This window comes from Pseudochaenichthys georgianus, chromosome 14 (genome assembly GCF_902827115.2).
Source record: "Pseudochaenichthys georgianus chromosome 14, fPseGeo1.2, whole genome shotgun sequence".
Classification (NCBI taxonomy): domain Eukaryota; kingdom Metazoa; phylum Chordata; class Actinopteri; order Perciformes; family Channichthyidae; genus Pseudochaenichthys; species Pseudochaenichthys georgianus.
Window position 1 is genome coordinate 14,853,727 of NC_047516.1, and position 13,969 is coordinate 14,867,695.

The following is a 13,969-nucleotide window of genomic DNA, read 5'->3' on the forward strand; positions in this document are numbered from 1 at the left end:
AAAATCTTAGGTCACAGGCTCCTCCAACAGTGCAACACAATAAAACAGATACACAGAAAAAATAGTGCAAGTAAATACAAAAAGAAAAATAGTAAAATAGTGAAATAGTGCAATAAGAGTCTATACAAGTGATTGGAATATGATATATTAGATAAATAATTTCTAAGTAGCAGCCAGATGAATGTTATGGATGTTGTTTCAAAGTTCAGGTGTTTAACAGCCTTATGGCCTGTGGGATGAAGCTGTCCCTGAGTCTGGTGGTTTTAGTCCGGATGCTGCGGTACCGCCTGCCAAACGGCAGCAGACAGAACAGTTTGTGGCTGGGGTGATGAGGGTCTTTTATAATCCTGAGGGATTTCTTTAAGGTTAACCTGTTATTTTTACTCCACTACATTTATTTTAGTTACTTTACAGATTTGGATTAATGATGTGAAATATAAATAACCCTTAAATCAGTTACACCTGAGTCAAATTCAGTGAAGGTGATTGTCAAGTGCCAACAATCAGGCGAGATATTTGATAGTGGGTGTTTGAAAAGACTAAACATTTATCTGCAGATCCCTATAAAGCATATTCATTACTCGTTATTCTCTAATCCTTCATTAAAGACTGTATATAATAGCTTTTTTGCACATCCCTTTCAAGATTTTCAAAGGTTTATTCACATATCATATACATTTACATTACATTGCATTTAGCTGACGCTTTTATCCAAAGCGACTTACAATAAGTACATTCGACCAGGAAGATACAACCTTGAAGAAAACAGAATCATATAAGTACATCAGGTTTCATAGAGCCAAACATTTCAAGTGCTACTGAACTGGCTTTAGATAAGGCAGTCCTTTATTAGTATATAAGTGCTCTGTTAGCAGTTCTTTGTTAGTAATTCTATCATTCGAAGTGGAGTCGAAACAGATGAGTTTTCAGTCTGCGCCGGAAGATGTGCAAGCTATCTGCTGTCCTGATTTCAATGGGGAGCTCATTCCACCATTTTGGAGCCAGGATAGCAAACCCACGTGTTTTTGCTGATGGGAACTTGGGTCCCCCTCGCAGCGGGGGTGCAGCGAGTCGTTTGGCTGATGAGTGCACGTGCTGGGGTGTACAGTTTAACCATGTCCTGGATTTAGGAAGGGCCAGATCCATTCGCAGCATGGTATGCAAGTACCATTGTTTTGAAGTGGATTCTAGCAATTACTGGAAGCCAGTGAAGTGAGCGGAGGAGTGGAGTGGTGTGGTGTGGGAACATTTTGGAAGGTTGAAGACCAGACGAGCCGCTGCATTCTGGATGAGCTGCAGAGGTCGGATGGCACATGCAGGTAGACCAGCCAGGAGGGAGTTGCAGTAGTCTAGGCGTGAGATGACGAGAGTCTGGACCAGAACCTGCGTTGCTTTCTGGGACAGCTGGGGACGTATCCTCCTGATGTTGTAAAGTGTGTATCTGCAGCAGCGGGTTGTAGCAGCGATGTTTGCAGTGAAGGACATTTTGTTATCTAGGATCACACCCAGATTCCTTGCAGTCTGAGTCGGGGAAACAACAGAGGTGCCGATGTTGATTGTTAGGTCAAGAGTGGGGCAATCTTTTCCCGGAAGGAAAGGCAGTTCAGTCTTGTCAAGGTTGAGCTTGAGGTGATGAGCAGACATCCACTGAGAGATGTCAGCTAGACAAGCAGAGATGCGTGCGACAACCTGGGTCTCTGAGCGGGGAAAGGACAGAATTAGTTGGGTATCATCAGCGTAGCAGTGGTATGAAAAACCATGCGGGCTAATGACTGATCCGAGCGAGTTTGTGTACACGGAGAAGACGAGGGGACCAAGAACAGAGCCATGAGGGACCCCTGTAGTTAATTGACAAGGGTCGGACTCAGACCCTCTCCAAGTTACCCTGTAGGTACGGTCTTTGAGGTATGAGGTGAGTAGGGAAAGTGCAGAGCCTGAAACTCCAAGTTTTTGGAGAGTGCGAAGGAGGATCTGATGGTTCACCGTGTCGAATGCAGCAGACAGGTCCAAAAGGATGATGACAGAGGAGAGGGAGGCTGCTTTAGCAGTGTGCAGTTCCTCAGAGACAGCAAGGAGAGCAGTTTCTGTGGAGTGACCTGCCTTGAAACCAGACTGGTGCGGATCCAGAAGGTTGTTCTGATGGAGATAGCAGGAGAGTTGTTTAAAGACAGTGCGTTCAAGTGTTTTAGACAGGAACGGGAGGAGAGTGACAGGCCTGTATTTTATAACATCAGACGGGTTGAGAGTGGGTTTCTTTAGGAGAGGGTTTACTCTTGCCTCCTTGAGACTGTTTGGAAAGTGACCAGAAGTTAGAGAAGTATTGATGAAATGGGTGAGAAACGGTAGAATATCAGGAGCGATAGTCTGAAGGAGGTTTGAAGGGATAGGGTCCAGAGGACAGGTGGTAGGGCGGGCAGAGGTAATGAGGGTAAGAACCTCACTTGGAGAGAGAGGAGAGAAGGAGGTTAGTGTGTGGGTGAAGGGAGGGTCTGGTGACCCAGCGGCGAGTAAAGGTGAGTCAAAAAAGAAGAGCGAATATCATCAACCTTTTTAGTAGTTAACAAAGTCGCTTGACAGAAGGGAGGAGGGGGAAGGGCTTTGGGGGGGGGGGGGGGGTGGAGAAGATGGAAAATAGTTTTTTGGGATTGGAATAGGAAGATTGGATCTTATCTTAAAAGAAAGTGCTATACACAACTACGGTGTTCTATACACAACTATGGTGTAGTTATGCAATGATGAAAAACTTGGGTTGCAGGTTCCTCAACACGACATCTATCAATATGTGTGTACCTCTACCATTAAACTGTCATATTCTGTACATTTCTTATTCTATCTACATACATATTATAAGAGTATTATAAATATGTATAATATCGGTTAAAATAAGTGCTTCAACATAGTTAACATTGCAGGAAAGTTGATTGTCAAGTCCCAAAACAAACCATGCAATATATTAGACTTTAAGTACTTTGTCAGGCATAATATTTATCTGTAGATACCCCCAAAGCTTTTTGATTACATGTATTTAAAAGAAGACCTTAACCTAAAGTATTATTTAATGTTTTAATAAAGCCTAATTAGTTTGTCTGTTTTGCACATCCTCCTATTAATATCTTTGTACATCCGGCACTAAACTGTTTTATATAATTTACAGTATCTTCTTGACATTTTCTATTCTATATTTCTATCATTGACCTTCTACTTTCCCCCTATTTTGTATGTACTTTTAATATTTAAATGTTTCATCAAATATAACACATTCAACAAAACATGCAACAGACCTTAGGCAAGGCAATTTATTTATACAGCACCTTTCAACACAAGGCAATTCAAAGTGCTTTACAAAAATAAAAAGGCATTTTAAAACAGTCATTAAAAAGCAACAATTTACCTGCATTGCAATTACTCTAAACGTGTAATAACGTGCTTTAAGCAGTAGGTGGTTTGGGTTAAAAAACTGTCAAGTTCACAGTGTTAACACAATAAATGATACTGCTGTTTCCGGTTTAGTTTACGACGGATATATGTTGTTATTGTTTTGATATTTGTAACACAAAAGCGATGGAAAAAACCCACAGCAACACAGAAAAGATGGTCTTAACACTACCCAGCAGTCTAGTTTTGACAATAATATCAAAACAAAATATTACTACTAACTTTATTGTGAAATTAAAACAGAACAGTAAAAGAATAGTTTCCGGTCTATTCTGAGGCCCAATCTCTGTAGATAAATAAAGAACTACGACAGATGTGTAATATTTAATGCAGCCAAACCATTTATTACAATGCATTCATGTGATGTCTTTCAAAGAGTAAAAGCAAGCACTGGTGAATAAAGTATGATTTTATCTTTTACAAAACTCTTTTTTCATATGGAATGCAGTTGGAGGTCAACCAATCACAGAGCTTGAGGACTAATCACAGGGTTTGTCGAGCAAAGCGAAACGATAGCTGAGGATTATGGGTAGTGTAGTGTCTTCGGCAATCCTAAACCCGGAAAAAATATTTGTTTCTCTGAATCGAAGGGGGAAAATAATAAAGCATTGTACACAATTTAAACCAATCAATGTTGTGTAACCACTTACAGAGCCCCTCCTCCAACACACATGAACGCGCACATGACCAATGAGGGCACAAGATAAGTTTGTGCACAGATGGAAGGCTGACAGGCGGGTAGGCCATCCAGTTATTTTAGCCGGGCCAGCTAAAATGATTGGTCGTTGAGGAAACGGCTTCCACAGATGAATTTTTTTAATGGATTTTTTGTCAAAGCACTTAAGATATTCATTGCTATCGGGATGTTAAGAGCATTCCATGGAATATAACAAAAAGTGTATCTCGAGCCGGTTTCTCAAACTTACCTACTCCACCTTTAATATAAAGTGTTACCCACCCGTTTTATTTGTTGGTTGTGGTGATCCAAAGCAGAGCAAAATGGCTTTATTTGGCTATGGCTCTATAATTTAGGAGTACAATGTGTGACGTCAGAAAAAAAGCAGAATATTTCATAGCTACATAGACCAAAGTTAGGACTTTTTTGAGACAGTTTGGAGTGTGACAAGGATGATACTCATTGTTTTCTCAGCAGTGGTCAGCCATAAAGTGTGATAAAAGTTTTAAAATGTTTATTTTTCTATGCTGTTTCCATTCCTGCCATATGATTGCTTTTAAACAATGAAACTATATGTGTGGCAGTAAGTGCATTTCTGTGTGTGGCAGGGATCATGTCCTTTAATAAAATAGTATTACTCAGACTGTGTTATGAGTAAATGAAAAAAGGTATTTTGGCTCAGATAAAGAACAAGTCTTTATTCTGGCGCTCAACATAACACATCCACTCTTCACCGCACTAAGAAGAAGACACTAGTTCCACAAAGGTCCTGTTCTGTTATCTGATACTTTGTAATGTGGCGCCATCTACTGTCTGCTAATGTAATCCACTAGAAGTAAGTAATGCTTTCCAAGATCTGAAGGGAAACTTAATTGACTTTTTCTTTAAAATAGACTACAATGATTGCATCCTGGCTACCTGCCAAAACTGTGCCAAAACGGTTCTGCTTTCATCTCTGTGGTTTGCTATTTCAGGCCAAGGCTACAGAGGCTTTTGGGGGAGGTGTGATGTGTTTGTTCAAAGTTACAATTCTATTTCAGTTAAAACAAAGAAGAAGAAAGAAAGAAATCTGATCAAAGCCATCAGCTTGATCTAACAGTTATTTCATCATCACAGGAAGCCACAGCATAATGGAGCAAAAAAACAATAAAACAGCCAAATAAGATTATTTTGTAACCTCGAGCTTGAGAGGAAATCAAAGTCAGATTTATCCATCCATCCATCCATCCATCTTCTCGCGCTTATCCGTGGTCGGGTCGCGGGGGTAGCAGTTCCAGCAGAGAGCCCCAAACTTTCTTTTCCCTGGTGACATCAACCAGCTCTGACTGGGGGATCCCAAGGCGCTCCCAGGCCAGCGAAGAGATATAATCCCTCCACCTGGTCCTAGGTCTACCCCTTGGTCTCTTCCCAGCTGGACGTGCCTGGAACACCTCCCTAGGGAGGCGTCCAGGTGGCATCCTAACTAGGTGCCCGAACCACCTCAACTGGCTTCTTTCGACGCGAAGGAGGAGCGGCTCAACTCCGAGTCCCTCCCTGATGACCGAACTTCTCACCTTATCTCTAAGGGAGACACCAGCCACCCGGCGGAGGAAACCCATCTCGACCGCTTGTATCCGCGATCTCGTTCTTTCGGTCATGACCCATCCTTCATGACCATAGGTGAGGGTAGGAACGAAAATGGCCCGGTAGACGGAGAGCTTTGCCTTCTGGCTCAGCTCCCTTTTCGTCACAACGGTGCGGTAAAGCGACTGCAGTACCGCTCCCGCTGCTCCGATTCTCCGGCCCATCTCACGCTCCATTGTTCCCTCACTCGAGAACAAGACCCCGAGATACTTGAACTCCTTCACTTGGGGTAAGGACTCATTCCCTACTTGGAGTGGACAGTCCATCGGTTTCCTGCTGAGAACCATGGCCTCAGATTTGGAGGTGCTGATCCTCATCCCAGCCGCTTCACACTCGGTTGCGAACCGATCCAGTGAGTGCTGAAGGTCGCGGACCGATGAAGCCATCAGAACCACATCATCTGCAAAAAGCAGTGGTGCAATCCTTAGTCCACCGAACTGCAGACCCCCTCCCCCACGACTACGCCTCGAAATCCGATCCATGTATATTACAAACAGGATTGGTGACAAAGCGCAGCCCTGGCGGAGGCCAACCCTCACCGGAAATGGGTCCGACTTACTGCCGAGGACCCGGACACAGCTCTCGCTTTGGGAGTACAGAGATTGGATGGCCCTGAGTAGAGACCCCCTCACCCCATACTCCCGCAGCACCTCCCACAGTAACTCCCTGGGAAGTCAGATTTATATCAAAGATATTTTTCCCAGACAGACTTGACATTTCTGTTTCTTGTAGCTCTACTACACTGAAGTTGCTGAGTGAGCATGTTCTGCAGCAACATCCTGCTTCAGAGGCTTTTATAGGCAATGAACTCCAGGATGTGCAGCAACAGACACTCTGTAATACTTTGTGATATAGATGCTGTTGTGTTTTAGTAGACTGCTTCACAGGAAGCCTTGTAACAACACAACCGTGTAATGGGCTGATAACACAAAGTTATGGCGGGCCTGTCCTGGACTGGACACACTGCTCTGAGTGTGGTTACTAAATACAGTAATGAGGGGCATTGTGGATAACTCACAGAACCACAGAAAGATATAGTGCATAACTATTAGGAGTGTGTATTTCTGTGTATAGTGTGAGGGTTGGCCTATTTTAGAAACCTTTGGAATTAAGGATGTTTAGCTTACTTTATTCTAAGGTGTTGGGTAGGTTTTTTGTATAACCTCCTTACCCTTTGTGTCCCCGTAAGGAGCTTTAAAGTTGTTTACATCAGCTTATTTATATATCTTTATTATTGTGTTCAAGCTCTTCATTGTCGCTATACGATGTTCACACATAAAGGAATTTTAAACTCCCCAAAAACTCCGATTTTTTAAACGGTTGGACTATTCCATCAAATGTAAATAGTCTAGGTAACAAGTTAAAAATATTCAGATAATCTGAGTTCTGGGGGGTTTAAATTCCATTTAATGTGGACATTGTATAGCGACAATGAAGAGCTTGAACACAATGATAAAGATAATATGAGACGAGTTGCCTTGATATATTTGGTATTTTTCGGTATTATAAATAGATTGTAAGAGAGAAAAGTTTAAGTTTGAGGTAGTTTGAAGGTGAAGATCACCTGATGTGTTTAGTTATTTTGTCAGTAAAGTAAGCGGTTAAATTAATTCAGGTTGCCTGTGTTTGGTGTTCAGACTCTCATCATGTTTCCATAGTCTACTTTTCTGTTGATGCTCGCTTTGAGACACTTAGTGTGAAGAATCACCAGCACAAAGGCAGATTTACTCAAGAAAATCATATTAGGTTTAATGCCAAGCTTTTACAGGGGTCTGACTTTCACTGTTTTTTAACTGAGTTAGAGCTAAAAGGTTTTGTTGATTTGTTGAACCCATTAGATCGACAGAACATACTCAAACAAGTCCTAGTTCGTTCTTCTAAAATGTGCTGCGTCCCTTGTGTTGTTTCGGTATTGAAATTGGTTAAAGAATGTTGATAGTGGAAAGCATGCACTTTGATGACACAACCTACGACTTGGCTGATACGTTTAGGTTTTTGGATCAAATGTATGGCTTCAAGTCAGATGACCTGGTACTTGTTTACTCCACTACATCTATATAATACCTTTAGTTACTTATTTGGATTAATAATGTGAAATATAATCAACACTTAAATAAGACTTTCACAAGCTACCCTGCAGTAATAGTATACACAGTATCAAAGCTTTTAAATGTGCAGCTAGTTTTAATCACAAAAGCATTAATGCATAAATGATTATAATCAAAACATAATATATTATTCTGAAATGGACCAATGTGCATAACGAATTATTTTACATTTGGAACTTTAAGTATATGAGATGCTGCTTTTACTTGAGTAACATTTTGAATGCTGGACTTCTACATGTACCAGTGTATTCCTACACTCTAGTACTTTTACTTAAGTACAAGATCCTTGAATTTGGAAAGTCCTTTCGCTCCCTCCCTCTCTTATTGTGCCAGATCAGCGGGGCCTTGCGATGAATCTTTAATGACCGGTTCCAAAGGCTTAATGGCCTCTAATGTTCTGTAATGATCTTCCGTCAACGCCATGTGCGCTGCCTTAATGGATCCAATTCCGTGGAGACTTCTTTGCCTTGAACTTCAGTAATTCCTCCTCTTTTGGTGGAGCAGCAGCACACAACAGGAAGTGCGAAAAGCCATGAGCACAAGAAGGCTCCGGAGCTCCAGGGCGCAGCATGAGTTTCCCTCTCCGCCGATCGGCCTCAGGTAGGACCGGGGGAACGGTCTGAATTAAACAGATTTAGGAGATTTGACCCGTGCTGTTGTACATTTGCTTCAAAGATCTTTAAGGAAACTTGCCAAATTAATTCACAACTGATCTCTGTGTGTAAAAGCATTTGGGAACATGCTGTTATAGACGAGAAGAGGGGATACACTTTGTAGGTAATTAGGTCAACAGTAAGGACATCTCTAAAATAATGCCTTGGTGATTTTGTGGATGTAACATAGATAGATAGAGCTCATTTTGACTATGACAACTTTTAAAATATTATATTTAAAATAAAGGAAAATTGTTTTGAAATCAGTCGATCATTTTGTAATTAAAACTAGTATTTATTTTAAGTAGAATGTGTATTTTTAACTCATTTAAAACTTAAAGCGCTGTCCGTGGTGTTTAAAGCAGAGTCGGACGCGCCCTTCTGCTGAGAGACTGCTCGACTGCAAATTAAATGTGTATGAGATACATCTACTCATTAACTACATCGATAATGCATGGTCTTGTTGTTCATGAGCAGTATAGTTGTAACCTTAGCAGCCTTTGTAGTAGACGGATCTTTATTTCAGGAACTGTAATCATAAACTTTTATCAGTGTCCTCCATACTCAGGACAGATACATATTTTAGAGCTAAGCAGAAGTTTCAAATGGGAAGCATTAAATAAGCTGTTCAGTTTGGTTTACATTATTTTTACCAATATTCTTATTAACAGTTTCAGCCCTCTAGACTTATAATTGACTGAAAATGTATATCAGCTTGTAGGGCGGTTTCTTACGTCGTTCATTTGGCCAAAATAGGATTTAAACCTTTTTACTTTTAAACTAAAATGTCCTTAAAAGTCAAAAAAAGTATGGCTATTCCAGCTCTTGAAAAGACAAACATATGTAAACTAAAGCTGCAACGATTATCAACAGAAAGAAAAAATTCCACACACTCTTGAGATTCGTTAAAGTATTTTCTGTAATCACACTAAACTGAAAACTGTTTGTCAGAATAAAACATTTAAAGACATCACTTTAGACTCGGATAAATTGGGATCTATGAATAAATGATACATCCACAATCTGTCAAATAACATGCAGATTAATCGATATTAAAAAGTCGTTTTGCATCCCTGTTGTAAACACGTATTGTTCAGTGGTGGTTTGATGGTATTCTTTCTAAAAGATGGTTTGCAAAGTGTTTAATTACATTACATTTAACTTGTTAGACGCTTTTATCCAAAGCGACTTACATACATTCAGTACTGTGGACAATCCCCACACAACGACATGCTGACTGCAGTGGGACTCGAACTTGCTATCCCCTGATTCGAAGTTCAGCGCACTATCCACTGAGCCACAGCCTCCCATAATCTATTATGAAAACTGCTGATCCGCTTCTCATTATGCTATAACTGGCATCCATAGTTAGACTGAGAGTCACACACATAAGTGCTCTCTCTCTCTCTCTGGATATCTTCTATAAATGTTCTGTAGTAAATACCATCAGGATCTATTATTTAATTTGATTGTCTAAGTGCAATAATCTAAACAGACTTTTGTTTATGTGTGATTTATCGACGCAATCCATTTATTTAACAGAGTATTTTATCATTCCTGGAAACAACTCCCTTCATAATTATTTCTCTCTGTGTTGCTTGGCTGCTTTCCCACTAATTAACTTATTGATGTTGGTGTTTTCTGAAACATTAAATTAGTTAATGTGCTGACGCCCTTTAATGCCAAAGGGTGAGTTCCTCGTTCCTCAGAGTCACATAATATCTGGTTGTGTTCCCTGCAGCGTCCATTGTGCTGTTACGTCTTGTTTGTTGGCTTTTGCTTTTAGGGGCACGTGGTGTGGTTTTAAAAGCAAGGAGCTCATAAATGAAAGATGAATGCTTAGCTTTCAGTCATTGCATTACAGTGGACGTAAGCGTTTGCTCTCATATTTTGATGTTTCAGTTGACACCTCAGACTTGTTATTCAATATTTCATGGCTCAAGTGTTGTCTCTCGTGGAAGTGGGTTCATTTGAACTACTGTATACCACAAACTATATTTATAAATTTACAAGGTTCTTACCTAACCAAGAGGCCACAGGTGTTCTACTCCTTCAGTCAAGGGTAAAGACTCCCTTTCAATGACCAGGTCCTGATCCCAGTTTCTGTCAACAGTCCATCACTCTCTCCTCTACCCTCTGTCTGATTCTCACAGCCCCAGCTCCAGCTTAGAGTTTTCCTCCTCTTCAGTCCTGTAATTTACTGCTCACCACCTCCTCTTGCTGTCCAGCCATCGATTTTCACTACCTTTCTCCCTGGTGAACAACAGCAACAACACTTGGCTCTGCCTGCTGCTCGGCGCCAGGTGCCACAGGTCGACCTCGGCCGTGAATCAGGCGGCTCTTTGTCCGCCGCCTCGTCTTCTATGGACTTACTGCTGCCATGCGCAGTTGCGGCTGTATCTGCCATTGACAGCTGTGCATCCGGGGGGCTTTGCCTGCAGCCAGTCGACATGCATGGGTTGGCTGATTGCACATGTTCCTCCATACTGGTGGAAATGCAAAATGAACAGCTATAGAAAAAACAATTGCTGTCTCCGTTATTCACCTCGTTCTTCTTGCACGCTGCAGCCTTTCAGCAGTGGTGAACCTCTGCACCAAAATAAGATGAGAGCCCCTCCTTCCACCGCTGTCTCTCTCAAACACACACACACACACACACACACACACACACACACACACACACACACACACACACACACACACACACACACACACACACACACACACACACACACACACACACACACACACACACACACACACACACACACACACACACACACACACACACACAAGGCCTCTCTCTCTCTTCCAACAGTGCGTCTTCACTTACCTTTCTCTATCTTTACTCCTCATATTTTATGTATTCCTGTCTGCTCATACTGTATAGGCAATGTCTTCTGTCTCCAGCCCTTACTCTCTCTCCCACTCACATGCTCCCTATTCATCTTTCATCTCACTTTATTTTGTCCTCCTCTCCTTCATTCATCTTTCTCTTTTCCCAATCCATTTGTAGTTTCTCCCTCCCTCTTACACACTCACTCAAAAACTCATTTCATATTCTCCATTACACCCCACCCCCTCTGTTTTTCCATTATTTCTCCTTTCATTCATTCACCTGTCTCTCTTATTTCACTGTTTATTTGTTCTCCCCCCCTCTCTCAATCTATCTGCCTATCACACATCACTAGCCTATAACATGTAAATATCATGCCACGTGTGGTTCAGGGCTACAGGTGCCCTATGAGGGAGAGCTGCCCCTCGCCACTCGACCCGTTCCCCTCACTCACACACACACACACGCGCGCGCGCACGCACGCACACACACACACACACACACACACACACACACACACAACGCACACACAACGCACACACATGCACACCCCGACCTCCTCTACCCCCTCCTCGTTCTTCCTCATCTTCCTCCTCGCGGCGGGCAGGGCTGCAGCAGTCTTATGAACAGCACGGCTGCATCATGAACCGTTTCCCGCTGATCCGGCCCCGAGCTGTTTCACTGACAAACATCCCGGTTGCTGCATTTCTGTCACGGATAGCGTCGAGGAGCGGAGCATTGTCGGGGGAGAGCAGAGGGAGAGCAGCAGCAGAGGAAGAGGAGGCAGCAGCTGCAGTGAGCACCACAACACCCGCCTGTGTCCTTCGCACCAGTTCATAAGCTTGTTGATTCGCACTTGCACCCGGACTTGATGCACCCTCTTCATCCTCCTCTCTTGGGACAGCCAGAAGAAGAATCACCTGAGGGGGGGATATTACTTAGACAACCTTTGCCACTCGGGCCCCTTGGGGGAGAGGGGGGAGGTGAGCCTCATCACTGGCAGATTTCTGGATTTGTTTAAGAACTTCCATGAAGCGCCAGGACGCAGCGATGGAGGATTCTGGACGCGTTTTAACATCAAGGGACTGCTGCAGCGGCCGGTGTGCGATGCGAACTGAGCCGTGGGTGGTGTAGTAGACCCCCTTTTTCCGAGCACAACACACACACCCGTCGCTTTATCTATATCTTCCAAACGGAACGCGCAGCCTTGTTTCACTCCACCCGGGGAACATGTCCCGGGCAGCGGCTATCGCGAGCTCCCTGATCCGCCAGAAGCGCCAGGCGAGGGAGAAGGCGAATGCGTGCCGTGGCAGCCCGAGCAACAGCAAAGGAACCAGCGAGAAGCCGAGCAAGCTGAATGTGTTCTCCCGAGTCAAATTGTTTGGATCGAGGAAGAAACGGAAGAGAAAGCGACCACCAGGTGTGAGAATGATGGATAGAAAAGTGGGACCTCAACCATCTTCATCAGCAGCAGCAGCAGCAGCTTCATTACCATCATCACTTCCAGCCAACACCATTTTCTCTCATCACTGAGGCTGGTCCTTCATCATTCATCACCCTCCTTGTAGCAGTAGCTCAGGAATGTATCATGTTGCATGCCAACACAAACATCACATGTGAATAACTTTGTGTAGTACTGCAGCAAAGTGTTGTAGCAGCATGTCTGTGATAGCTAATGTTCTCATTAAAGCAGGATCCGTATCCAAGCAGAGCTCCAGCTCCTCCTGTTCTCACATTTCATCTGTCAATTATTTTTTGATTTGTATGTAGGCTACGCCACAGTGTACAGGGGTCAAGGATCGATATTGGGCCCTGGAGGCCCTGTGATAGGAAAAATAAACAGCTTATCCTCCTCTGATACTTCCGGCTTCTTGGTGATTGCTGGATTTGATACATGTGATCACATGGCAGTGATATGGAGTAAACGCAGTTAATGCTTCTGTCGATTCTGCTCCTCTCAGAGCCCCAGCTAAAGGGCATAGTGACCAGGCTCTCCTGCAGCCAGGGCTTCCAGCTGCAGATGCAGCCTGATGGCATCATCGATGGAACAAAGGATGAAGACAGCACCTACGGTAGGTCGAAATCTGACCTTTGCGTGACAGAAAAAACATGTCCATCAAAGTTTTTCCACTGATTAACTTTTTTCGTCATCTGTTTCAAAATCAACCTTGGCTACAATTTCCATTATTTTCTTTAAAGCTTAATCTTTTTTAATCTTTCCCTTTCCCTGTTTTCGCTATAAAACGTCAGAAAACAGTGAATAATGGCAATCACTATTCCCAGAATTCAAGGTGACATTTTCAAAATGTTTGTTTTTATCCGAGCAACAGTCCAAACCCCAAGGGTATTTACTATACTAACATAAGATTCAAAGAAAAGCACCAAATCATTACATTTCAAAAACAGTCTGTCAATCCATGCTAACTTCCTGTAGCTGTAACGACAAACAAATGTTACTATTAGCTACAGCACAGGGTTGAATTATATCTTGTAAAATTGCTCCACTTCAAAGTAATGTAGACTCAAACCACGCTTTTTTTAAATCTCAATATTCACTACGAGTTCAAAATAAAACAGAATATCGCAACATATTGAAGGTTCAATATCTAGCAAGATCTGGTTTAGTTTAATTCCCATA

At 42.6% G+C, this 13,969-nt stretch overlaps 1 protein-coding gene across 2 annotated transcripts in view; it reads left to right on the forward strand.

Moving 5' to 3' along the window:
• Window positions 1-13,969, forward strand: part of fgf13b (fibroblast growth factor 13b) — a 38,217-nt gene that overhangs the window by 16,869 nt on the left and 7,379 nt on the right. Inside the window, exons 1-2 of one of the 2 annotated variants that reach the window (XM_034098208.2) lie at window positions 11,806-12,751; window positions 13,293-13,403. In XM_034098208.2, the coding sequence (XP_033954099.1) occupies window positions 12,562-12,751; window positions 13,293-13,403 (301 nt within the window). In that variant the 5' untranslated portion in view covers window positions 11,806-12,561. Of the gene's footprint in view, window positions 1-11,805; window positions 12,752-13,292; window positions 13,404-13,969 lie in introns of those variants that run through there. The other variant, XM_034098209.1, reaches the window with a different exon arrangement.